Source organism: Acanthochromis polyacanthus, chromosome 9 (assembly GCF_021347895.1).
Source record: "Acanthochromis polyacanthus isolate Apoly-LR-REF ecotype Palm Island chromosome 9, KAUST_Apoly_ChrSc, whole genome shotgun sequence".
Taxonomy (NCBI): domain Eukaryota; kingdom Metazoa; phylum Chordata; class Actinopteri; family Pomacentridae; genus Acanthochromis; species Acanthochromis polyacanthus.
The window spans coordinates 39,810,460-39,836,877 of record NC_067121.1 but is presented as its reverse complement, the minus strand read 5'-3'; the positions used below and the strand labels follow the sequence as shown (position 1 = coordinate 39,836,877).

The window sequence follows — 26,418 nt, the reverse complement described above, 5'->3', positions numbered from 1 at the left end:
AACACAAAAATACTGTAATTCCTGCCTTTTTCTTTCATAACTACAGGTATTTAATTACCTGCAAGGAAAAAGCCATTCTTGAGGCTACTCATTTATCAAACACAGCTTGAGTAGTGATTTTTCTTTAGATTACAGTGGAAGAAATGGAAAAATGCCACACTTTACATGCAGTGCATGTAAAAGGAGGTTTTCTCCTTTCACTGATTCATCACTGAATCAGAAGAATTTACAAAAAAAACACTCTTTCATGCCAAGCAATGTCAATTAATGAAAAATATTGAATGTGAAATAGTTGATTGCATAAGTATTCAGTCACTATTTAAAGTGACGCATCTTATTCAACACAGGTGCAGCTGTGAGTGGACAGGTGAGCGAACACTGTGGAGAAATGGGACTTGTTGGGCAAGGACAGTCGGAAAGCAACTTGTTGAAGCTGGTCTGAAGTCCCACAGGGCAGGAAGAAGCCCTTCATCAAGGAAAGGCAGAGGAAAACCCGGTTACTCTCTGCTGGGATCACAAGGATTGGACTTTTGATGATTGGGCTAAGGTTCTCTTCAAGGATGGATCCAGTTTTCAGTTGATGTCCACTCCATCCAACTTACTGGTTAGGAGGAAGCCTGGAGAAGCTACAGACCAGACTGTCTGCCCCTACAGTAAAACATGGGGGTGGATCAGTGACCATCTGGGGGAGTTTCAGTCTGGGTGGAACAGGACCAATGAACCAGGTCATGTTTGGGGCTACTCTGGAAAACGGTCTTCTTCCATCAGCTGGAAAACTCTTTCCTGCCTCCAATGCCTGGATTTTCCAACAAGACAAGGTCAGTTAAAGCATGGATGGAGAACCAGAACACTGGAACCATACCTTGGCTGCTCAATCACCAGATCTAAATCCAACAGAAAACTTGTGGAAAGTTATCGAACACAAGACAAAAACAGAGGAAGCTAGTTTGAATTCATGCAACAGGAATGGGCTGCTGTGATCAGAAGCTGGTGGAGAGCATGAAGAGACATCAGAAACAATGGTTCTGAATCAGTACTAACTCCTGTGTGGATCATGAGACTAAAACAGACAGAAAAGAAAACATGGAATCCTAAAAGCTGTTTTTGGCAGAACAATGCCATAGTACCGATGGAAGAACTGAAGGGATTTTGGTTATTATCAAGAAAACCATGGAAAATGTCTGATATCAGCTCTGAAACTAAACTCTTATGAGCTGTTCTTGTTGTTATCATTATATTTGTCCAAACAAATGTACCTGTAGTTGTACCGGGCATTAAAATGAACAAGAGATTAGAGAAAACAAGGGTGGTCTGATCATTTTTTCCATGACTGTATAAACATGTCACATATCCGGTCAATTACATGCGACTGCAACATATTCATGGCCATATGTGGCACTCCATCATGCGCACAAAGTCCGCATTTACAAACCAGTCCTGCTCCTCGTGTGGCATATGGTTCCTGGGCTCAGGTGCATCCCGTACAGTAGAGGATCAAACTGCTCATTCTCATGTAACTGACCACTGCTGTCTCCCTCTCCAGCCTCTCATCGCTCCCACGGTTCAGATTGCGTAGGCAGACCGCAGCATGTGTAGGATATAAATGACCCACTTCCAGTAAGACGTGATGGCAGTGCTGTTGGTTGACATATTATTACATGACAGATTATAGTTTCATGCTGTTTTTATGAGGCAGACTCTCAACCTGAATTGATTATAAAAACGTTAAGCTTGGCCAGCCTCCCAGCGCCAGCATTTTTTTCCAGCAGATTCTAATAACCGACTGTCAAACGTGCGCAGCCAATCAGAGCTTTGCAGGCAGGATTCACAAAGGGGCAGACGGCCCGGGCAGTCATTTATTATTTACAAAGGCACAAATTTCTTCAAATCGCAGTAATTACCATCCTTTGCAGAAAATGAAAAATAATAAGTAGGTGAAGTCTTGGAAATTGAAATAAAAACAGCCCGTTATTGGAAAATTACACATTCATAATGTAATAATAGAAAATCCCAGACAGACAGGAAACCTTTGTCCCAGTGTTTTAAACTGCAGTTTTATGAGAGAAGCCCCAAAAAGGCAATATAATTATATAACTGTCTCACACTGAGTCTAAAGATTGATACAATTTTTTCAGCTTCTTTGGGGAAAGGCACTAAACTGGAAGCAATTTTCCACATTTCTCTGGAGGCTGCAGTGGGCACCAAACCTGGACAGTTAAAATTGGAAGGAAAAAAATGTAGTCAGGGCTAATGAATTTCCATTTCTGCTGAGGCTGCAGATGGCGTCTGTCGAAATCTGACGTCAACAGCATGAATCTGTCGACAAAACTTGCCTTGTGTTGACAGTCAGGTGGTGTGATTGTGTCTGTTTGGTCCCTTTAAACACCAGCAGTCGTGCTTTGAAAGCCAGAGTCTGTCTGAATCCTGTCGCTGATCATGTACAGTTGTGCTCATAAGTTTACATACCCTGGCAGAATTTGTAAAATGTGCTCCATTCTTTAATGAAAACATGAATGATCAGAGCAAATACAACTGCATGACAATAAATAGCTTTGTCTGAACACCAGCCCTAAATGAAAGAAAAATGTTTCCATTAACAAACACATTTGCTAAAAAATAAAGGACAATATTTCACAAATTTGGCCAGGGTATGTAAACTTATGAGCACAACTGTACATCCATTTTCGCGCCAGTGTGCCGTCTTCTAGTGACTACTTCCACCTGGGTAATGCACCATGTCATGAAACTAAAGTAATCTAAGATGCTATTTGTGAACAGGACGATGAGTTCAGGGGCCTCCAAACTCACCAGACCTGAATGTAATATTAGACCTTTGGTATTTGCTGGAAACGTTATGTAATGAACACTTGTTACGGCGATGGGCTCCTCCTCCTATGTCATGATTTGTATTATGAAAACCTGAGCGCCAGTTAAACACCGTCAGCTGCCCCGCCTTCGTGGTTTTGCCCCGCCTACAACCAAAGGAGCCGTCTGTTGGATTTTTAGATTTCTGTCAAATAGTTGTTTTAGATAAACGTTTAGTTTGGACTTTTCCTGGAACCCCAGTCATCTTTGTTTGCCCCCCTGGCACTTGTGATACCAAGAAGTGAGCCTGTTTGAGTAGCGATAATTATTAAAAGAGGACATAAGATTCATTACCAAAAATTCTCCAGGTCCAGGCACTCAGAAAGGATTGCTCCAAACATTATATGAGTGGGTTAGAGGCACATGTCTGATTGCTCTTTCTTCAGTGTTTGGCGACAAAGCTATTTTCTGTCTCCATACCCTGAAGTAGGTACAAGCATTTTTTGGGTCTAATTTTTCTGCTCTCCTTTGTCATTCCTCCCTTCACTGAGCTCTGGTGGTTTGAGGGACACCAGCAGGACTCCTGTCACTTTTCTCCTTCAATGATAATTACTACTTCTAATATTTCTTCTCTAATTGCTTGCAAAAGACAGATAAAGTCCAATATGTGCTGCTTCTTTTTTTAAATGTTCACAGCAGTAGTCACAGCAATTTTCCGTTGAACTTTTATTCAGGTGAAAAGGCTGAAAGGTTGCTTTGGTCAAATTTAAGGAAGCCAAATACTGGCATATACGATCCGCTGGGGTTGTGAATGCAAACACATCTGTTGAACCCTAATATGTATGCCTAGCTTGGCTTTCCTCCTCCTGCTTTCTGATTTCTGTCTGTCTCTAAGGCTGAAGCAGAGAAAAATATCCTCCTCTTATCCGCCTTCCTTTCCTCAGTCTCCCCTGTCTATGTGTGAGGGATTACAGTGAAAAATGAGACGAGGACATGCAAAGGAAAGCTGCATTCATAATGTCAATATTCACCATCGAATGTGTTTTCCTGCCTACAACCCTCCTATTATTTGGGCTGCTCTCATTTCTGGATCTGTGCTGGTGCAGGCCGGTTTTTCTGTCTAAATGGCTGGAGATGGGATTATACTGCAGTCTGGGATCCAAAGGACCCATCCAATCAAAGGAAGAATTGGTGCAAAAATGTTGGATTTGGTCTTTTTTTTAAAAAAAAAAAAAAAGAAAGAAAGAAAGAAAAAAACTATTTCCAGCAGTCTGAAAGTGTGCCAATTTTTCATCCCTGGCTGAGGAAAGTTAATCACTGCCTTCGTCCCTGTAACACAGAATTCCTCCACTCCCTCTAGCTTTTTTGCCTCTCACACCACTGCCTTCCACTCATTTTCAAACACTTTGTGCATCCCTTTGTTCTCTGCCTCGCTCTCATGAACAACCCTCTCTCTCTCTGCGTTTCTTTTTGCCAGTCTATAAATGTCTCTGTCCTGGTCACTCTGTGTGATACAGGTGCATAATGTGTGCTGCCTGTCCTGGCCAGCCTGCGCCGTGTCTCTCTTCTCCGTCTAAAGGGGCTGATAAGGGCAGATGGCTCTGTGCTTTGTAAGCCTGTGAAGCGAGTAATGCAGTGGAGCAGAGCCTTCAGGCTAAACGCTGTCTGCTTCTCATGTGGGAGAAGTGTGTGTACATCTGTGCATGTGCATTGTGCGTATGCGTGTCTGTGTTGTGGTAATTCTGTCCTTGTTAGAGCCAGTTTAGGTTTAAACCTTCTAAGTGTTGACATTTTGCAAAGTGAGGTCATTCTGACTGGTCTGCACTCCTTCAGGCTTCTGCTATTGGCTTTACTGTTGTACACATGACGTGAAAAAGTAACACTTTTCACTGTGAAGTGACACCAACAGGCAAAAACAGACCATCCTTATATATGTTGTTGTATACTTATTGCTATATAAATGAGTTTGTGTTTGCTTGCTGTATTCCAGTAATTGCCATCAGACGTATGTGAAACTCTCAGCATACTTGACACTTGAATAATGAGATCAACCGCTGATGCTCACAGCTGCACGGCTCAGTTTCTCCAGTTCAGATCAAGTTTTTGTTTTACTTTATTTACAAGTGAAATAAGCAGGTAAAGAACACACTGTCAGAAAAACAGAACTGAAAATGCAGAGTTTTGGGATCTCCAAGTAGAAAGTCTGAACAGATTTTTATGATCCATCTTTTACTACTTCCTGTCAGGTATATCGCATCACTTCCTGTTTCCTGTCTCCATCTCATCATGTGCTATAATATAATATTGCGGAACTTTTTGTATCATAGTCCACATTTTTGCTGTTTTCAGGCCTAAAATCAACATGGCCGCCTATAACCAAACACCACATGGCATTTTAGAGAAAAATTCTTCGAAATATTATATATAAAACTGAGTAAAACTGAAACTGAAAGTTATTTCTCAAGATATTGTTGTAAACCTGTTGACTGCTTTATATGAAATAAGTCAGAAAGCCTTGGAGTCTGGCCAGTCTTTTTTTCAGGAGGAAATGACATCATGTGGAGCAGGTCATGTGATCTGGAATTAACACACTTCCTGGAGAGGAGTTTTTGGAACGGGGAACTTAGTGGAAAGGGATTTAATTTGTTATTTTCCATATAAAATTTGATATACTGCCTATAAAGAAATATCTGTCCTGATTATCTCAACTTAATAAAAAGAACACAATCCAAACTATTTGTGAATCAGCTCATTTTATTATTGTTTAGCTCATTAGAAGGTGTTTGGTATTAAATTTAGACAATTATTTAGTTGACATTTTAATAATTTTAATAATAAAAATAATATAAATAAATAAAAATAAAAGATGGAATTTGTTAAAGACAGGATCAGAATGATGAATGAATCAATTAGTTTATTAGTATAAGCCTTTCCAACAGTCCAAAGGGTGACCAAAGTCCTTCACAGTAAAAAACAAAAAACAACTTAAAAACAATAAATGTCATAAAAATCATTTGTTTTTATATTTTTAATAAAAGTGTATTCAAGATATAGCCCATGGATTTCAAAAGTCTCTCAGATTTGTCTTGGCCCTGCTGGTGTTTGAGGTGATTTAGGTCCTAGCTTTGCAGCTAACTACTTCGCAAAGAGTTCTGCCCGTGCTGTGTTTAGCTATTCGCCTGCCTCTTTTAGCAGCAGTGGTACATGCTACAAAACTAATTTGTTCGTAAACCTACAAGCAACTTGGAAGTGCAGCTCTGTGCCATATTAAACAACCCATTAGCTGCAGTAGCTAATCAGGCTACACTAGCCGATACAGATCGACTTAGCAAAGCTCCGCTTAGTCGCCCCGTGGCAAATCACAAGCTGCCAGGAAGCCAGACCGGCTGGGTGGCTGTAAGTAAGAAGCATTGTGCCAAACAGAATCCTGTGGTTCACCCCCCGCCACAATTTCATGTTTCAGTACTTTTTCTCCACTCAGCAACACACCTGCTGACAAACACACTCTGCTAGTTGGCAGCTCCATAGTAAGAAATGTGAAGTTAGAGACTCCAGCCACCACAGTTAATTGCATTCTCAGGGCCCCAGTGGGTGAAACTGAATCTCACCTGAAACTGCTGGCGAAGAAGTGGTAACACCTGATTGAGGCATTTTGAGGCCACCAAAATGAAGTCATTATCTAACTTGCTGGACTTGTAATTTTCTCTGGACACCTGCCATATCTGATCAGCGATGACATGTACGGCCTCATGTCATCATTCAACCACTGGCTTGTTGAGATGATGTCCAGAAAACAATGTGGGCTACACAGATAACTGAAAAACTAACTGGCTCAAACCTGGTCTGATTAGGAGAAACAGTATTTTTTTGTCCTTCCTGGTGAAGAGGACTTTCTTTCATTCTGACTGTTGCCAAATGCTTTTTGGCACCATATATTAACACTACCGTTCAAAAGTTTGGGGTCATCTAGACAATTCCATGTTTTCCATGAAAACTCCCACTTTTATCCATGTGCTAACATAACTGCACAAGGGTTTTCTAATCATCAATGAGCCTTTCAGCACCATTAGCTAACACAATGTAGCATTAGAACACAGGAGTGATGGTTGCTGGAAATGTTCCTCTGTACCCCTATGGAGATATTCCATTAAAAATCAGCCGTTTACAGCTAGAACAGTCATTTACCACATTAACTATGACTACACTGGATTTATCATTCATTTAATGTTATCTGCATTGGAAAAAAAATGCTTTTCTTTCAAAGACATGGACATTTGTATGTGATCCCAAGATTTTGAACAGTAGTGTAGATAAATTTCAAGTAATGAGTGAGCCTTGTTAAATCTTACATGGTGGTATTTCTGCATCCTGTGTTGTGTTGCACACAGCTCTAATCAACTACTGTACTAATTCATATTACTACATATTCTTATTCATACTACATAGTACATATTACTGTAGATCATCTTCATGGCAAGAGCCAGGCAGGACAGTAGAGAGAAGCGACAGTTAATTGTTAGTTTGACATCAAACTCAGTCAATTCGAAAACTGTCTAGGAACTTTCATGTACAGTCAAACTGTTGGTGGTAGAGAGGATTGTCCAAAAGTGTCCTGATGGCAGATGAGCACCAGTCTGATAGCCAGCTCCTCCTCTTGCCTGAGGGTATTTGGGCAAGACTGACCCCCAAGTTGCACCTGTTGGCAGGTGAGCACCTGGCATGGTAGGTCTGGAGAAGGACACTGTAGAACTTGGCTAAAGTTAAAACATCAAACTCTGTGATGAAACTGGCTCAGATGAGGTGCACATCAGCAGAGGAAGACCTGACGTTCCTTCTGCGTCCTCAGAAATCAGCACTTAACAGATTAGAGCCTCCATCAGTTCTTCTTTGCAGCTCTTCACATCTCAGCTTTAAGTACTGGAAGAAGACTGCGATGGGAACCACTACTGAGGGAGTTGTGTGAGCTTCATGGGCTTTTATTGCACATTCAATCACCTGAATGTATATCAGCTTTATTATTACATCAGCTCTGATGCATTGTGGGTTGTCGAGTATGATAAATAAGCTGGAGTAAAATCTGGTTTTATATCGTAAATGTCATTCGGAGTGGTGTGTGTGGGCGGTTGGGAAGAAACGTACAGCGTGAAGTCAGAGGGAATAGCAGAGAACTAATCCTGTTTATTGTAACTTGAAACCGTTATCGACATTTTGCCATTCTTTCTGTCAGCTGCTTAGATCGAGAAACACAGTGAACCAAGAGCAATTAGGCCTGTTGTAAACAAGACAACTGTTTATCCAGATAATCTAACATGACATTTTACTCTTTTAGCTGCGTGGCGACGTTCCTAATTAACAAATGGTGTACAATGTCTTTATTACTGGCAGAAAGAATCTATGATACCATGCAAAAATAAACAGGAACCATCCTTTATGTGCCTTACCGTGGAAGGAAGAACAGTAAAATTAGCCACAAAACTCCAGTGGATGTCAACAAGGGCGTCAGTGACAAATGGTGGATCTGCTTGGATACGCACCAGCTGCACACCAGACCCTCTGGATCAAGCCAAGGTCCACAGGGCAATACCTGAGGCTTCACAAACAACCGAGTGAATGTGGAGCAGAGCTCAGCACAGTCTGTGCAGGCCTGCGACTGGCAGGAATCCAAGCGACGGAGAGGGGAAAAGCAGATTAGAAGAGTTTTTAATACATTCTCAACAATTAACCGGTGGGATCAGTGTTAAATTACAGCGTCTCTAGGCCTCCCTGCTATCCCAAATTACCAAAAAGCATAAAGTCTGCTCTTCTATTTCATGTTATATTATATTGCTATTTGAAAAGCCACCTTCATACTGACAATCAAGTGTGTTCTGGAGACTCAGGAGGCTGGTAGTAAAACTGAGACAGACTGCGGCGTTCAAGTCAGGATTGTTGGTATTTCAACGCCAAGAAAACGCTCCTCTCACCATGACGCCAGCTGCTTGAACAAGTCCATGAACCTATGATCCATTTGTCCATGTACTCATGCCGTTCATGCCAAATTTCTATCCCACCATCTGCAGCCTGAACAGAAACCCAGATTCATCAAACGAGGTGATGTTTTTCTGCTTTTCCACTGTCCAGTTTGGTGGTTCTTTGCCCGCTGCCGCCCCAGACTTCTGTTTTTGGCCAACAAGAGTGTTACCTGAGTTACTGTAGTCCTCCTGTCAGGTTCAACCAGTCAGGTCATCCTCTGCTCTCGTCAACAAGCAGCACAGAGAGCAGCAGTAACAGAAATACTTAAACCAGCCTGTCAGCCACGGTCAGAGTCACTGAGATCACAGTTTTCATTAACTGAAGCTCCACTCGTGTAAAAATAAAAGTGATGCTTTACTGAAGCTACTCCACTTACTTTAGTACATGTAATGGACTAAATGTAATATGCTATTACCCACTCTGCAGACTGCAGGGAGAAATACAAACAGAGCAAAGCAGTGCACGGTAAACCCACAGAAGCCGCACCTGGCCTTTGAAATAAATGCGACCAAAGCTGGTTGAAATAATTCAGACTGAAACATTCTTCTTTTTGCATTGGACGGACGTGTCCATCGGCGTCTGTTTGCCCAGCTGACAGCAGACATGTTGCACAAACAAAACTCTAAAATGGCTCCTTTAAAGGGCCTGTAAACAATGGCAAAAGGCATGTTTAAAACAGTAAATTGCACGTTGGTGGTAGCAGCTCATCGTGTCAGATCCTGTAGCGCTGCAGGCCTCACAACCAGCAGCATGTAAACAGGGGAATAATTGGTTTTCTCTCTTTAAAACTCAGGTTTTGCTGTTGCTCCAGCTTTACTGTGGACTGATAATCATAAGAAAACATTTTTACCTTTTGTAGCATTCTGCAGCCCGATGGGTTCACATTGAAACACTGTTGTTGAGTTTTTATGCAAAACCAACCAATGAATGTTTATAAATAAGAGTTAGACGATGAACATTGGTTTATAAAGACAAGGAGCAGTAACTGATGGCCTTGTGAAGAAGATTAATATCTGAATAAAGGCATTTAGTGAACGATTAAAGGTCGGAGTCGGGGTTCAAAGGACGAGGTTTGTTAAATGATTAGCACAACTGTATTGTCAAAGATTTAGCTCTTGCCTTAAGGTGGGAAAATTTGCTTTTGGAGTGCAGTTGATGCAGTTTTTTATTCTGTGAATTTCCTACGTGGAAACCATACATATTTATTGGTATGCTAATGTCTATGGATTATATTCTCTATGGATCCGATGTGTAGTTACTGAGGTGGAGCAGAGGTTAATGTCATCATTTCGGGGTTCTGTGTTGGACCTTGCTGGTCAGCTGAGGCTTTCTGTGTGGACTTTGCGTGTTCTTCCTGTGCCTGTGTGGGTTTTCACAGCCTAAAGAGATGCAGGAGGGTTATAAAAACGCAGCAATCTGGCAGCAAGGTTACCAGAATAAAATATATTTAAAAAACAATGAGTTAATGTAACTAAAAAAAAGTCAAATTAACAGCAAATATCTGTTGAATGATAATATTTGTAGCTGATTTAAATACACTGCAGTCACACAGTGTTAAAGAATAAATTACTATTTTCTAAAACACAGATTCTTGATGTGGACTCTTTTTTTAACTTTGTTTGATTACTTTGTTTCTGTGACTTTAATATACATTATTTGTAATTTAACAAAACAGGAATGTATTTGTAAAATCAATAATTAACCATTTTTCAATCCATAATTTACTTTTTTTTTTAACATAATGCCTCTAAAATAATTACATATTTTGCAGATTTAACTATGGTAAATAGCATTATTTTGAGGTCAAACGTTGTAAAATAATAAATAAAATAAAACTGAGAATCTGTTGACAAAATGTAGTGAACTATATATTTTAATTCTGTAAGACCCAAATATAGAAATTACAGTTAAAATATTCCTTTTTTTATTGTAGCTGTGCGCGGCGGCGGTTTGTGGCAGAGACGGCCCGAATATTCGGATCCGTTCGTCTGGTGTCCCGGGTCCAAATTTTGCCTTCGTTTTGTCTTCAGTTAAACTGAAGAATTCCCAAACAGCGGACATCTTCAGCATCTTGTCTTGTGTTTATGCAACGAAGTGAAGCGTGACGTCAGAGTCTGCAGCAACCCGGACATTCGGGTGGTGGTAAGAAATATGAATGGAGGAGCCGAGATGAGCCGAACACGACGGGATGAGCCGAAGTGGGCCGATGGCAAAGGGAAGAGACGAGCTCCGAATATTTTCGTCTGGGGGCAGGAGGGGTGATCACATAGACATATGTGTATATGTTTATGTGATCACAGGACGGGATGAGCCGATATGAGCCGAAGGTGGAGGGAAGACAGTAACGCCGCATATTCGCCCGGTAACGAATATTCGGATGCCAAAATTAATATCCAAATGCCGCCGTAGCGAACGGATATTCGGATATTCGGGTCCAGCCCTAATAGGGACCTGTCCAGGGTTTACTCTAACCCAGTGTCATGTAGCTAACAGATGGATGGATGTAGCTCCTGTGTTTTGGCTTCGTGTGGCAGAATAATACATTTATTTGACAATTTAAATGTGGGTTTGTGAAGGCGTTGTAACATGGAGCAGGAAGGAATGAGCCAACAGGAACCATCTCCGGTTGTTGTGATTGGAGGCTGATGTCCTTCATGCAGGAAAACCTGTTCCATGAACCCTAGAGCTCTTGCACTGCAATACTGTATTTATATGAGAAAATATAGAAATATATTAAATCAATTTGATTTTCACTTTGTGAGAGCGCAGAGATCCTCAGTTTCAGCAGCGTGCTCCAAAACAGGCAATCTGCACAACATGATTGGTTATTTCATTCCGTGTGTTTGCTGGTGTGTGTGCATGTGTTATATGGAGGAGCGTGTGTGTGTGTGTGTGTGCAGGTGTGTGTGAGCGAGTAGTTTACCATCTGGTGTAGAGTAGAAGCTATAAAAATGAGCTACAATTCCCTGTGGCCAAATCATATTATCATCTTTTTTCTTATTCTGCAGCCGATCACTCCGGCTTCTACATGTGTAATACACGCTTCACCCTTCATGCTTCAGCCAGAATGCTGACTGAGGAACTCCACCTCTTCATTTTTCCTTTGGGATTTTCAGCAGCAGTCGATGCAGGATTATTTCCTCGGGATAAAACCTCCCATTGTCTTTTGGATCACTGCTTTGGCGGCCGATTCTCATTTAAATATCCCAGAATTTGTGTGTAATACTTCATTTTGTGGCAGAAGAACTATGACATGTTAAGCACCCAACGAATGATAAGAAGCACAGACTGGTATATTAGCGTGTCAGTGCATGCGGGTAAATGATTGGAATGAGTAACGACACATGGGATAATTAAAATGCATTTGTAAAGTCACCATCCAGCCACACGCTGACCTCATTTAGAGTGTTTTATGCTGGTGGCAGCAGGTTCAACATGATGCAGCTTTTACTTTCAACTTAGCTGAGAAAATATGCCAGCTGAATGTTTTCTCTGTTCACATTAATAAAAATAACAAGGCTAAATGTGTTTGCACAGGGAATAGGTTAAGTAAAGGTGAGGCGGTAAAGAAAAAATGAGGCGCCGCTGGAGGGGACATAAAAAGAGTAATGTTAGACCAATCAATACTGAATAAGTGCGTGCTGTCGGAGTTTGGATCAGAGTTAATCACCAAGGAAAAAAAAGTGAGGAGTGTGATCAATAACTAATCATTACCTAATGATTTAGTAATATAGCATCTTCCAAAATAAAACTGGGATAAAGCAACACAGTTAACCAGAGAGTGTGAAAAATGCTGCTCCTCTTATCTCCAGAAGTAAAATAAGATGAAATTAAAGACCTGATTTGCCCCCAAAGACCAAACAAATCTTTAAAAAAACAACAGTGAAACGTCAGATTGTTCTGCATGTTACTCCAGGTTCCAGGTGCACAGAGTAAAGGGTCTTTTAGAAATGGAGTTGACAGGTATCATAGTTGACATTTCTGCTGTTTTCAGGCCTACAACCAACATGGCCGCCTATAACCAGACACCACATGGCATTTTAGAGAAAGATTCTTCTAAATATTATAAATGCAACTAAGTAAAATTGAAATCTAAAGTTCTTTCTAAAGATATTGTAGCAAACCTTATATGAACTAAGTCAGAAAGCCTTGGAGTCTGGCCAGTCTTTTCTTCAGGAGGAAATGACATCATGTGGAGCAGGTCATGTGATCTGGAATTAACACACTTCCTGGAGAGGTGTTTTTGGAACGGGGAACTTAGTGGAAAGGGATTTAATTTGTTATTTTCCATATAAAATTTGATATACTGCCTATAAAGAAATATCTCTCATGATCATATCAGCTTAATAAAAGAACACAATCCAAACTATTTCTGAGTCAGCTCATTTTATTATTGTTTAGCTCATTAGAAGGTGGTTGGTGTTAAATTGAGACGGTTATTTAGTTGACATTTTAGTGATATCCAGTCATTTTTTATTAATAAGTGACTGTTTCCATAAGAAATAATTAAGTAATTTGTAATGACATGATCTTAATAAACATAAAAAACATTTTTTTTTTAACTTTTAATAAAAAAATGTACGCGGGATATATCCCATAGACTTCAAAAGTCTCTCAGTTATAGATTGACACTAAAGCTGGATTTTCCAAGCTAGTAGCTGCAGTCCAAACCAATCATCCAATTATTTTAGCTTCTATAGTAAGGACCCATGTTAAAAGACGGAACACACTAAATGATAGCGTAAATAAATAACACCCAGTGTCAGTCACGCCTTGCAGACAGTGAGAATCACCTGACCTCAGCATGCAGCTCCCAGTAATGAGTGCTGTAATTATGTCCACTAATAAATCTTAAAGCAGAGGGATGAACAGTTCAACAGCTCAGGAGTCTCAGCTTGGATATAATGTCACCAGCACTGACTGAAAAGTCGCCTCATTAAGACTTTCTCTACAGTGCAGTGGGAGATGTAATTTAGTCTGTAAAAGAAGCTGATTCTGTGTCATAAATTGGTCATCAGATTTGGACAAATGATGTTAATAAATAAAAACACTGGAAACTGTGGATCAAAAAAAGGAAATTTAGACTTTAAGGCATTCACTCGCACCACCATGAAGTATAGATGTTTATCAGCTTGTTATGTGAGCTTAAAATGATCTCAAAATGAGTACAAACAATAAAACTTAAGAAAATGCACAAAAAAAAGACAGAAAATGTAATAATGTGGAACAGTGAAGGTGTTTTGGGGGTTTCTTATGTAAATAAGTGTGAAATCTGAAGCAAATAGGAAACGGTAAAACATGAGATGTACAGACATGTAGGAGGTTAAGACTTTAAACTTTATTCTACTTTCTTTTTGCGTGATTTCTTTTCCTTTTTGCCTTTATGGTGTTGTGACATGTCTGAAATGAAGCAATAAAATCAATAATTGATCCAGATACCAAGATATTCACGATGACAAGATTATCATAATCAATATTTTTGACTCTAGTGAAAAGTTGGAAATGAGAATTGACGCATTAAGAACTAATTTAAGGTTACTGAATTCCATTTTGTAACTGAGAAAAGGAGTGATTTAGCAGCACAATATACAGGACCCAGCCAGCAGAACAAAACTACATCATCGACATAAAGATGCACATTACACCTAGACACAGACAGTCGTATAAAGAATAAACTGCACAGGCCCCAGGATTGAGCCTTGTGGAACACCTTTTTCACATTTTCATAAACATTGAATTATCTGATGGTCACATGCTGCTGTCTGCCCAGTAGGTAACTCTGAAACCATTTAAAATCATCAAAACTAATTTAAAAACCAATCATAGACAGAATTGAATGCCTTGTAAAGATCCTTCTTCTTCCCTTTTTCTTTTAATTCAACAAAAGAAAGAACAATGACAATGCAGACAAGTAATGAAAAGTATGCTTCTATGTTTGCACAATGGCACAATAAATAAAATCAGACCACCAAACATATAGAGGACAAAAGAAACCCAACTATTTAAAAAATAAAGACATTTGAGACCAAAGCAAACTGGTGTTATTGATACCAGGCTATTGTAAAAACACAAGTTTTAAGAAGTACTTGAAAGATTTTAGTAACTGTTCAAGTCTAGAATCACCAGACAGGCAGACAGAGTTGAGGGGAGTGAAGAAGTATTGTCATCTTTCAAACAAGATCTCAGAAACAAGCAGTTATTATGGAAGTAGTTAAAACAATTAAGTCATTCCTCGTTCGCTGTTCACCTGGTAGTGCTTGCATTTCTGTGTCCTGTATTCAAATATGTTCCTCATTCGTTGGTGTCGGTTTTAATATCAATATAAAATGCTGCTGATATTTTGTTTATTGTGACTTGTCCCCTCCTTTTGTAATCACAATATCACTTAGTAATCTAGACATACTGTATATCGTGTTGTGGCTCCTCCTGCAGCAGTGAATGAATGATATATTTCTGAGTAGAATGCTATATTTAGTCTCAGAGGAGACATCTGTCTGGCAGCTGTCAGTTACAGGTACAGCTGCAGCTGTCAGAGCTGAATGAATTAAGCAGACAATCCATAAAACATCCACAACAACAACAACAACATGCAGCCCAGTGGTTTGTGCCACCGTCAGTCCACACACTGTCCTGGTGTTAACGTGCTGACCACCATGAAGCATATCTGATCATAATCAACCTGCATTTTCTTGTAGTTTTAAACCATGCTAGTGCTGTAACAATTTAAGTTTGTGTTGGAGGGTCTATATGTAATTACGAGAATTTTTGGCTGCAGTAACAAGCTTGCTGTGCCTGACTAACAATATGTTTGAACTGTTGTTTGACACTATTAAAACAAAAAAATCCTTTTTTCTGTAACTTCGGTTGAAGTAGTTTTCTTATTTTACTCAGACAATGTTTCCATCTGAAAGCGTCGTTGCATCTGAGAATGCATCCAATGGGGCATCACAGTAAAATGAGGCATGATGTGTTAATTCCACCACAGGAGATATGTGATGTTACCTAAAATTAGCTAAACAGCCCACAGATATCGGTATCGGTTGATATGGGAATCAGAAATTGAGAGTTGGACAATATCGGCATATCAGTTATCGGAAAAAAAAAACTATATCGGACATCCCTACTCATTGTTTCTTTTTTTGAACTAGAAGAAATAGGCTTCCATAGTTCTCTGTTCATCTGTTGTAAATCCACTGACTGCACTGAGTGTTTTTCACTTGTTGCTCTGTGCAGTTTTCTCCAACTCTGACATATTATTCTCTCCTAATCTCTGATTCAGGCATCATCCGCACAGCCATGTCCAACATGGACCGTGAGACCAGGGACCACTACGCTGTGGTGATCCAGGCCAAAGACATGGCCGGCTCTGTGGGAGGACTGTCAGGATCCACCACCGTCAACATCACCCTCACCGATGTCAACGACAACCCTCCCAAGTTTCCACAGAGTAAGTGATCCCTTCCAGACCGACAGCAGCAGGTCAACAATTGTTCCTCATCTTTATTCTTCAGCTCTTCCTTCACTTTTATTCTGCAGGTGAGCTCAGGCTTTATTTCTGTTAAAATCCCTCAGAGAAATAGGGGCATGTGTCTGGACTCTCGGGCGGCTTTTTCCATTAATCTCGGAAAATGGGCCTTTTATTTTCGAAAAGATCAAAGCTCCGTGAACAATTTCTACCTTCAACAGAACATAATCATTTGTAGAGATGTAGACAGACACTGTCTCATAGAGAGCACATCTCCTGGTGCTGAAACTACCTGAGAACACAGTTTTTGAGCTCAATTATTGTCATCTTTGGCCTGCGTGATCAGACACTCAAAGGAAGTAATGAAAGACAGAATACATCAGCTTTAAATGAAAACAAATTATTAGAGAAAAACCAAACTAGGACAGCATGTAAACGCTGCTCTGCATCGATTAAACTCCGCCTCAGTTTCCGTCACATTGAAATCACCGTTTACATTGACATTACAGACAAGAAAAGCTAATTTTGCTGAATGTATGGTTTGTAAAAACTGTAATTTCAACGAATTGTGAAGTTAATTTTCCACTTTAAGTTGTCCTTCCTAAAATTGGGCAAACCACGGTGCAGCACATTGGTTAGATTGGTGCTGATTGTCTCCAGCAGTTTTCAGAGCAGGAACATCCAATTAGTACAGCTCAGTTCAGTTTTATTAATATAGAGAGACCAGGAACAACCGTGTACATTATTAAACTGGCTGTTTTATTGACAATGACAATAATAATCCATTTTGAGTGTACCAATGTAGCTACTCATATTTGCTATCCAGTGCTAAGAGATGACAGAAATATTTCATTTATATAGATGTTTTATTTTGATGTTCTGATTATTTTACAGATCCTAATAAGTTTGTTTAAAAATCTTTTGGCTTTTCTTTTGACCATCCCCATATTAGAAATAGTCTTGGGAACATCCTCTAAGTACCTGGAGGATTGTCCTTTGAAAATTCCATCCATCCATTCTCTATACACCACTTTATCCTCACTAGGGTCATGGGGGGTGCTGGAGTCTATCCCAGCTGATTCGGGTGAAGGCAGGGGACACCCTGGACAGGTCACCAGTCTGTCACAGGGCTACATATACAGACACACAATCACACTCACATTCACACCTACGGACAATTTAGAGTAACCAATTAACCTCAGCATGTTTTTGGACTGTGGGAGGAAGCCGGAGTATCTGGAGAAAACCCACGCATGCACAGGGAGAACATGCAAACTCCATGCAGAAAGATCCCAGGCCCAGGCCGGGATTTGAACCGGGGATCTTCTTGTTGCAAGGCGAAATTCCTAACCACTACTCCACTGTGCAGACCCCTTTGAAAATTAATGCTTGAAAATAAAGAGAAGTGTAATGTTAGTACTAATAAGTAATTTCTCTCTCAAATATTTTTAGACGGATAAGAAAAAAGGAAAAACCAACATAAAGTGTCTTAGTAAGGTGTTAGTGTTGCCACCAGAACAGGTTCAATGCAACTCAGCATGAGGTCTCAAATGTGAAACATCATGAAGTGTTTAGTCAGTTCACTGCTCCAGTACTTCTGTGGACACTGAGGAGAGTAAGTCAGGTGAACCATGGACCACCATATACTTCCAGATGCACCTTTAATGCATTGATTCTCCGACTCTCTTGAACTCTACTTCTGGGATTAACACTATAATTAGAAAAGATATTCCTTCATTGTGTGTTTTGATGATGGTGGAGAGCCGCTGTCTGACACATCGGTCTACATTCTCCCATGTGAGTTCATTTGGGTTGAGATCTGGTGACTGTAAAGGCCGTAACATATGATTCACATCATTTTCATGAAACCGTTCAGCGACCCGTCACGCCCTATGGATGGTAGCTCAGTCATCCTGGAAGAGACCACTCTCATCAGGATAGGAATGTTTCATCATAGAATAAAGGCGGACAAACAGAACAACTTTGCATTGATTTGCAGTGACTCTTTCCTCTAAGGTCAGGCTCACACCACAGTAGTTTCTGCTCATTTTACATTGTTTCACCCCTCCAGACAAACTGAGGAGAATCTCCTCCAGAATCTTGGTAGAAACTGATGTTTTTAAGAAGAAGAAGAATGTCTTTATACAGAGTAGAACAAAATCGCTATCACATACTGATGGGGGAAGCTGCCATGTAAGGCGCTAACCACGGCTCATGAGGAGCAGTTAGGGGTTCGGCATCTTGCTCAGAGACACCTCGACATGAGCTCAACAGGCCAAGGATCAAACCAGCGACCCTTTGGTTGCAAGACGGCCGCTCTACCCACTGATCCCTGCCGCCCCCACTTACTAAAATATTTGATAATCTTAAGTATTTCCAGATCCTGAAACCTCCCAAACTTCTCACATCCTCATTAGGGCTACCCCGAACAAATTGTAAGTAATACTAAACATTGTAGCTATCCAGGCTAACATAACTGCACAAGGGTTTTCTAATCATCAATGAGCCTTTAACACCATTAGCTAACACAATGTAGCATTAGAACACAGGAGTGATGGTTGCTGGAAATGTTCCTCTGTACCCCTATGGAGATATTCCATTAAAAATCAGACGTTTACAGCTAGAACAGTCATTTACCACATTAACTATGTCTACACTGGATTTATCATTAATTTGATGTTATCTTCATTGGTTTAAAAAAAATGCTTTTCTTTCAAACATAAGGATTTTTCTAAGTGACACCAACTTTTGAACGGTAGTTTAAAAAACTTAAAGTAAAAATCTCAATCACAAAAATGACAAAAGAATAAACTACCCATGTTCAATGCACCTCCCAAACCATTTTCTCTTGCAGTCTCTCTTTGCTTTCATATTTTTAGCATTCCAACCGGTTTTTACACCACAACAGTCTCCATTTTATTTACATCTGTTTTCCCGTGAGGATGTGTTCTGCTCCTGGATTTCTCCCTTTGGCAAAATAATCGTCATGATAATAAGTAATGTGGGACGCATCATTAATTTCAAATCTTCTAATGAGTGTACATCTGAGATTAGAGAGAAAAATATCAGTGGCATTTCTCTTCTGACTGTCATGCAACCCAATTTCAAACTCCATTAGGATTTTTAAACTCTTGTAGCTCAGCCAAAGCAGACAAGTGGATCCAAAACATGGCAGTAAAATGCTCCCACAGTATAACAGAGCCACTGGGTCACCTTATTACAGGTCATAGATTCATGTTTTTCCTTTAATTTTTCCGCCCGTCTGTATGTTTACAGTCTCGTCAGAGTTGTTCTGACTGTTTTCAGCACTCTGGTCCCTCTGATGAATAGTGTGTGAGCCCACACACGATGATTAACAGCCTAAACACACATTAGCTCGCACACAGACACATCATGTTTCACAATTACAGCTTCGGGCCAGTATGAATATAGTATTATGCTAATGAGAGTAGTAAACATGTCAGGAAATGGCATAGCTACTCAGCCCATTTATTTAACATGCACACAATTAAAGGACAGGAAAACCCACTCAGACAGAAGCACACAGGGAATCTTTTTGTTCCATGAGCAAAAAACCCCCAAAAACATTCAATCAAGAACATCATTAATCTGCCCACCAGATTTTTCCTCGCTGAATCAAATTCATAAAACAGATAAAAAGGACAAAGAATGCATAGAAAGCAGAATTCCATGTTACAGTTTCCCTGAATGGACAAAATCATGCAAATATACAAAGCTCATGGTCAGAGGATTGCTCAGAGACCAAACCACTGCGTGATTTTAACATTCATTTGTCACCAAAATAATAAGAATAGACTCCTTGTTGGTTGAGGTTTAGGAAAACGTTTTGAAAGAGAACGCGGACCCCACATGATAAAAGAGTCATGAGATGGTGCCACATTTGCAGAGTGGACTTAAATGCTGTCATCTTTTGCTGTTCTGCCCCAGAAACAGGAACAGCACTGTGCAGCAATACGACAGAACCAGCAGTGGCATCGCTTCAGTTCTTTTTAATTGAATTCCAACACCCAGGAGATATTTTGTCTTCCACCAGGGGGCATCTGGGAGTCAGAAAGAGCCAATGAAAACAACATTAAGCTGTTGTACAATGGCAGTCCGACAGTCTACTTCACTTCACTGCAGGTTTTTGACTTGGGGTGAATGTCAGACAATGACAGTTAAATGACAATTAATCAGGGCCGGAGTGGGACTCCTTTTCAGCCCTGGACTTTCATACCTCAGATGGGCCCACTTTAGATCATGACCTATTACTATTAAATCATGTAATTCTAGCCTTGTCTTGTAATTCAGTGTGTTTTTCTAAAATATGTCCTATTTAGTGCAAGTAAGGGTTGCTTCACAATGAGGATTTATTCCAACATGAGTGCACATCTCCAACATTATTCTTTACAACAATATCTGAATCTATATTCTGTTCAAATGAGTGTTCAAGGATATCCAAACCTTAAAAATGAAATAAAAGAAGAAATAAATTTAAAAAACTAAAATAAAAGGTGTTGCACTTTCTAAGAACACTATCATCTTTTTTTTCTCTGCAAGGAAACAGTTCCATCACAACTTAAATTTCACAAATATGAGAACATCAGTTAAAGGGCTAATCTCCAACACTGTTCTTTACAACATCACAATGTCCTTTTTTGCAATATGAAATATCAAGCAAATTAGTGTTCACAGATTTGGATATCTAATCCTCATGAATAAAGAATAATTATTGACCTGTAGTCTGCAAGTTTGTTATTCACAGTATAACATAAATTGCTAATGACATTTTAAAAATGCTTCGATTTTCATTTTATATTTACAATAACAAGAAAATAAAATCAGTAAAAGACAGAAACGAAAAGAGGTCCGTTTTTTCTTTTTCTGAGACCGGAAATGGTCATCAGCAAGTGTGGCGCCAAACAGAGTACGGTGCATAGACTATATATTTTTTTCTTAGTTTTTAATGGTCAAAATGAGAGATCAGGTGGCCGATCTTAAAATAAATAAATATTGATTTTTTTTTATAGAGCGATAAAGTTTTGTGAAGCCAGGGGGCGGGGCTACTTTATTTACAGTCTGATCTGGAATGATTGACAGGTCCTATGGAGGAGGCAGCAGAGACTCTGTTCTTCTCATTTGGATTAACTCTGATATAATAACTGTTGGTTTATTTATCGGTGGAGCAGCAGAACCTCTTCCACAAACAGTTTTTCTGCCTGTGGGCTTGTTTTAACCAGTTTTCTACCTTCGACTGATTCTACCAGCAGACACTGAAAGGACTCTGATAGTTCGGTAAGTGTTTATTTTCTCATCGGTGCCGCTTTTAATGTACTTTATATGCAGCTGTAGTGTCAGATATAATGTGTGCCATACACTCCAGATGTTGATGGAGTTTATTTCAGTGTGTGCTGACCAGAGAAGAGACTTAGCATCCGGTAAATATTAGTTTTAATGTTAGTGACGCTAACCGAGCTAGCTGCTCAGTCGTAGCCTGATTAAAGCTAACGTAGCATTAAGCTAACGATGTTTGTGTTTCATGTAAACAGATGAAGTGTGTTGTCTTCCTGTAATGTGGTGCATTTAGTTAATAAAACTGTTCATGGAGACGCTGGTTCACATTAACGTAACGTTTAGAAAACCTAAATGTGATCAAAACCGTAAGGTTAAAGCTCTGTGTTGTCAGTAGTCCTAAATATCTGCTGAGTCTCTGAAGTTAAACTGGAGAAAACAGTAAATCTACTCTCTAATGATTAACACTGTTTAATTCACATGTTGTAGTACGTATCCCTGCAGTGTAGACTGGAAAAATAACCTCCCAGAATGTGTCCAAAGTAATGATGAACACTACAGTTATTAAATTTAAATTGTACCACAGATAAGATGGACAATAAAATCCTGTCCTCTAAAGCTAAAGTGACTGAAGGTCTTTCTGTCGTTCAGTGCTTGGAAAACTATTTGAAAAAGAAAATCTTTCCAGGGATACTTTAAAATGAACCTCTGCTGTTGATGCTGATGCTGTGACGTCTGGCTTCATCTCAGGTGTCTCATGTTCACTGTGAGGACCTTCTGAGTGAAGCAACCAAAGGAAAACCTCATCTGGTTGTGAAGAAGGAGACTGAATGGACGACATCCTCAGTGAACCACTTCCTATTTACCTTTCACTTCCAGAAGGACAGAACAACTGTTTCAGCATTTTATTATTCTCTGTTCAGCAGACAGGTGCTCTGCTTTAGAGTGTGACGATGTCGTCGGTGATGTGGAGACTGAAGTTTCTGTTTCACCCACAGCGAGCTTTAGGACACCCGGGTCAGACTGATGTTTGAAAAACTGACCGACAGCTCAGATTTAACTGTCTGTAGTTCCGTTTTGATGGATGTTAAATTTTCACTCAAAGCCTCCAGGAGCTGGGTCTTTAAAATAACCGCCGTCTGGTTACAGAGTGAAAGCAGCAGTTCCTCCTTAATGCAGCGTGGAGATCTTGGCAGCGTCTTTATTTATTTATTTACAAAATCAGACGGTCTCCAGACCCACCTCAGAGTGTGCCCTTCCGTGGCCTCCAGGAGATCAGATATTAATATCTTCGGTCCATACGTTGCTGTGGCATTTGATAATAATGCCGGGTGGGGACTGCATTGTGACTGTCACTCCTTTGTTTGAACCACCAGGCCCCCAGGGGGCATAATTGTCTCAGGTATCATTTTTTGCTGTATGATGGTGCTGCCTCAGCCAATGACAGGCTCGACAGGAGATTCATTAGCGCGAGAAAAGTTCAGCCCAGATAAAGCTGCAGCAGACGGAACCGCAGGCAGACAAGCAACAACAGCAACGATCTTTTCTGAGATAAACAAGAATCACAAGACACAACACAGTTCAAAGAAGACTGGAAACAGGAGTCTGGCTATGGCAGGAGGATGATTCTGCAGAAACTATTCATAAACTCAAAGGAGGAGACAGCCAGGATTAAATTAGCAAAAACAAAAAAGCAGCAGCTTTCATAGACACGCTATTTTCAGATGAGTCTACATGGATCTAATGATGGAAAATTTGCATCAAGAAAACCAGGAAGAAGAAGTTTGTGTATTTTTTCCTTCTAACGGTGAACTGTTATTTGAATCCTGAACTTTTGAGTGAATCGAAGCAAGCCGCTGAAAAACTGTGGAGAAAGTCAGAACCTTAGAATGACCCTCCCAGATGGCTGACCTAAATCTCATAAAGCACTTCTGGGGACGGAAAGCTTTACTGGCTGAGACATGGAACAAACTTTCATCACAGTTTTCACATGATCCCATGCCCAGACACTGCCGAGCAGTTTGCAAGCTAAGGGATGACAAACCTAACAGTAAAACACTGAAACTGCAGTTTCTATTGAAGCTTTTATACATTAGAGGCCAAAATCTTTAAATTTCCACTCCACATTTTGATTTATAGTCAGTTTTATTTGCCCAATAGCTTTCTTCTTGGTGGAAATGACATCAGTAAGTGACAAAAAATGGTGAAAAGATAATTCTGCTGTCAATGCTTTGCCTACATTTCTTCCTACCCCTTGAAATTGCTGCAAATCCTTGAGAAAATACAGATCTAATCCATTTCAAATGGTCCTGGTAATTTCCACCACATTCTGGAGCATCCTAATAAAATCTAAACTGAGGACAGCTGATGCACTGCTCCTCTATCAGCTGCTAGTCACAGCTGAAGCCAAAGTGCTTGTTATTACTGCACATCACTGAGAGAGTTGCACTTTGTGGCTGCTTACAGACAAATACATGTCTAAGCATATTTAAGTGTCAGTAGCCACAGTGGAAGACATCATCAGAACAGCGGGAGGCTTCAGGATCTCTATTTTTAATGCTATAAAACCATATTTTTCATCCTAAAATCTCTTCATTTCTCGATTAAGACAATCAAAGGAACGTATTGAGGTTTTTTTGTTTATTTTTCTGTTTGCAAATCAACCTGTGCCAGCCTGAATCGATAAAACAAATTAAACGTATCATTGTAGATGTGCAGCTTTGACGAACGCCAAACCTCCTGCTCAGACATTCAGTCTTATGTACTGTTCACATGGGATTCGTTCTACGTGCGGATCTCTGGTAGTTTCTGAATTACCTCCACGTCTGTGTTTGTTGCAGTGCATTCGTACGGGATAAGCAAAGTCTGTATTTTACTGGAATCTACTGACATGACAGCCTGGATATGATGTCGAATCTGTGCACGTCCACTGCTGTCACGGAATCCGGTGTGATACCTGCTCTGTCCAACACGCTGAACCCACAGCGTCGCCATGACAACATCATCTGTGCTTTCCAAAAGCAGATGTTAAAAGCCTATGTTGTTCACTGCAAAAACTCAAAACCTTACCAAGTCTATTTGTCTTATTTTTAGTCCGAATGTCTCATCCCACTTGACTTAAGATAAATTCAATTAACAAGTGACATTTCAGCAAGATAGAGGGACTTGTTTTAAGACAATGCATCTTAAATATCTTAAGTCAAAAAGTCTTGAAATTATCTTCTTTTAACCCTCGTGTCGTCCTGCAGGTCAAATTAACCTTTTTTAAAGTTTAAAAATGTGGAAAAAAAATATTTTCACAGTAAAAACTTCCACATTTTCAAATTTTGGGGGAAATTTTTGAACATTTTTTGGTGGAAAAAAAGAAATGTTAAAAAAGGTTTCTTTAACAACATTCAGAAAAAAAATCTAACAAAATCCAGTGAAATTTCCTGGATTTTGGTTGATTTTTTCTGAATATTCTTAAAGAAAATATTAGAGCTTTGGATATTTTTAGGATTTTTTTGGAAGATTTTTATTCATTTTTTTGAAAATATTTACAATTTTTATATATTTTTTCAAATTTTTTTAATTTCTTGCCAAATTTGGGGATTTTTTTATATCAAACTTTTAAGGTAAACTTTGAAGGAATTTTCGTCCTGAAGATTTTGCAATTTTTTTTAAATTTGGGGAATTGTTTTGCTGGATTTTTGAATTTTTTCAGACAAGGCAACAATATTTGTTGGTGCTGTAAACGAAGACAATAGGAGGGTTAAGCTTGACAATCCTGGTAAAATGCAGCTTAAAATAAGTTTTCCCAGCTAATTTTAAGATCTCACTGTTCTAAATATCACATCTCATTTCAAGAAATCTTACCAAGCTGTTTTTCACTTGTTCTATTGGCAGATTTTGTCACTTATTTCAAGGTAAAAATTCCTTGAAAAGTTTTTTTTTCTCTTGTTTAGAGAGGAGCATTTTTTCCGGTGTTCTAACGCTATTGGTCGGGTCTCGTTAGGTTTAGGCACAGAAACCACCTGGTTAGGTTCATGGTAAGCTTGTGGTTCTGGTTGAAATGATCACTTTTAACGTGGTATGCAGTCGTCATGGCAACAGTAAACAAGTCAAAGCAGCAGCGTGACACAAGAACAGCGGCAGCGTTGTCGGGATAATGGGCCGTCAGGGCGTTTGTATTCAGCCTGTTGAAAGACAGGCCTAGAAAGATGTTTCTTACCGCATGCTGCTATACATGCCATCCATCTTAGTATTCTCCCACATTTCCCTCTTCTGGTTGGTCTGATTTTGTCGTTTTTGTGAACGGTCAGTAGGCCTGTTGTGTATCGACCTGCTCCTACATTTGCACCTAAAATGCTGTCAGTAATTTGAACGGCCGCCTCCAGAACATTTCTTATGTGACGGTTGTCCTTCTTCCTGTTTTTTTATCTGTATTTTCCTTTTCTGTTTTTATTTCTATTCCTGTTTTTTATCTGTGCTGGGAGAGAGCACCCAAATGTCGTTGTTGAACATAACAATGACAAAGTGATTCATGATTGTGTGTTCTTATTCTTTATTCTTATTATTCTTATTGTTTCGGTCTGGAACAGGTGCACAATGCATTTCACTGCGTATTATACTCTGTATAATTGTGTTTGTGATCAATGAAGGTCTTGAATCTTGAACTAAAATACCCCCTAATCACTGAGATGCAGATTCGTACAGGACTAGTATTATCACAGGACGTCTGTGTTTGGCCACATATGGTAGATAATTTAAGGTGGAATTTTTACTTCACAAATGACAGACATGGAGCATTCCTATGGGATTAAGATCACAGACATCACCGTTGGTCCTGCGGTAATACTGATCCT

General features: G+C 39.7%; 1 protein-coding gene across 1 annotated transcript in view; it reads left to right on the top strand.

The window, feature by feature from the left end:
- The window catches only part of LOC110968382 (cadherin-18-like), a 203,771-nt gene that overhangs the window by 106,844 nt on the left and 70,509 nt on the right, over positions 1 to 26,418 (top strand). The window contains exon 4 of the mRNA XM_051952957.1: positions 16,097 to 16,264. Within this exon, the coding sequence (XP_051808917.1) occupies positions 16,097 to 16,264 (168 nt within the window). The remainder of the gene's footprint in view (positions 1 to 16,096; positions 16,265 to 26,418) is intronic.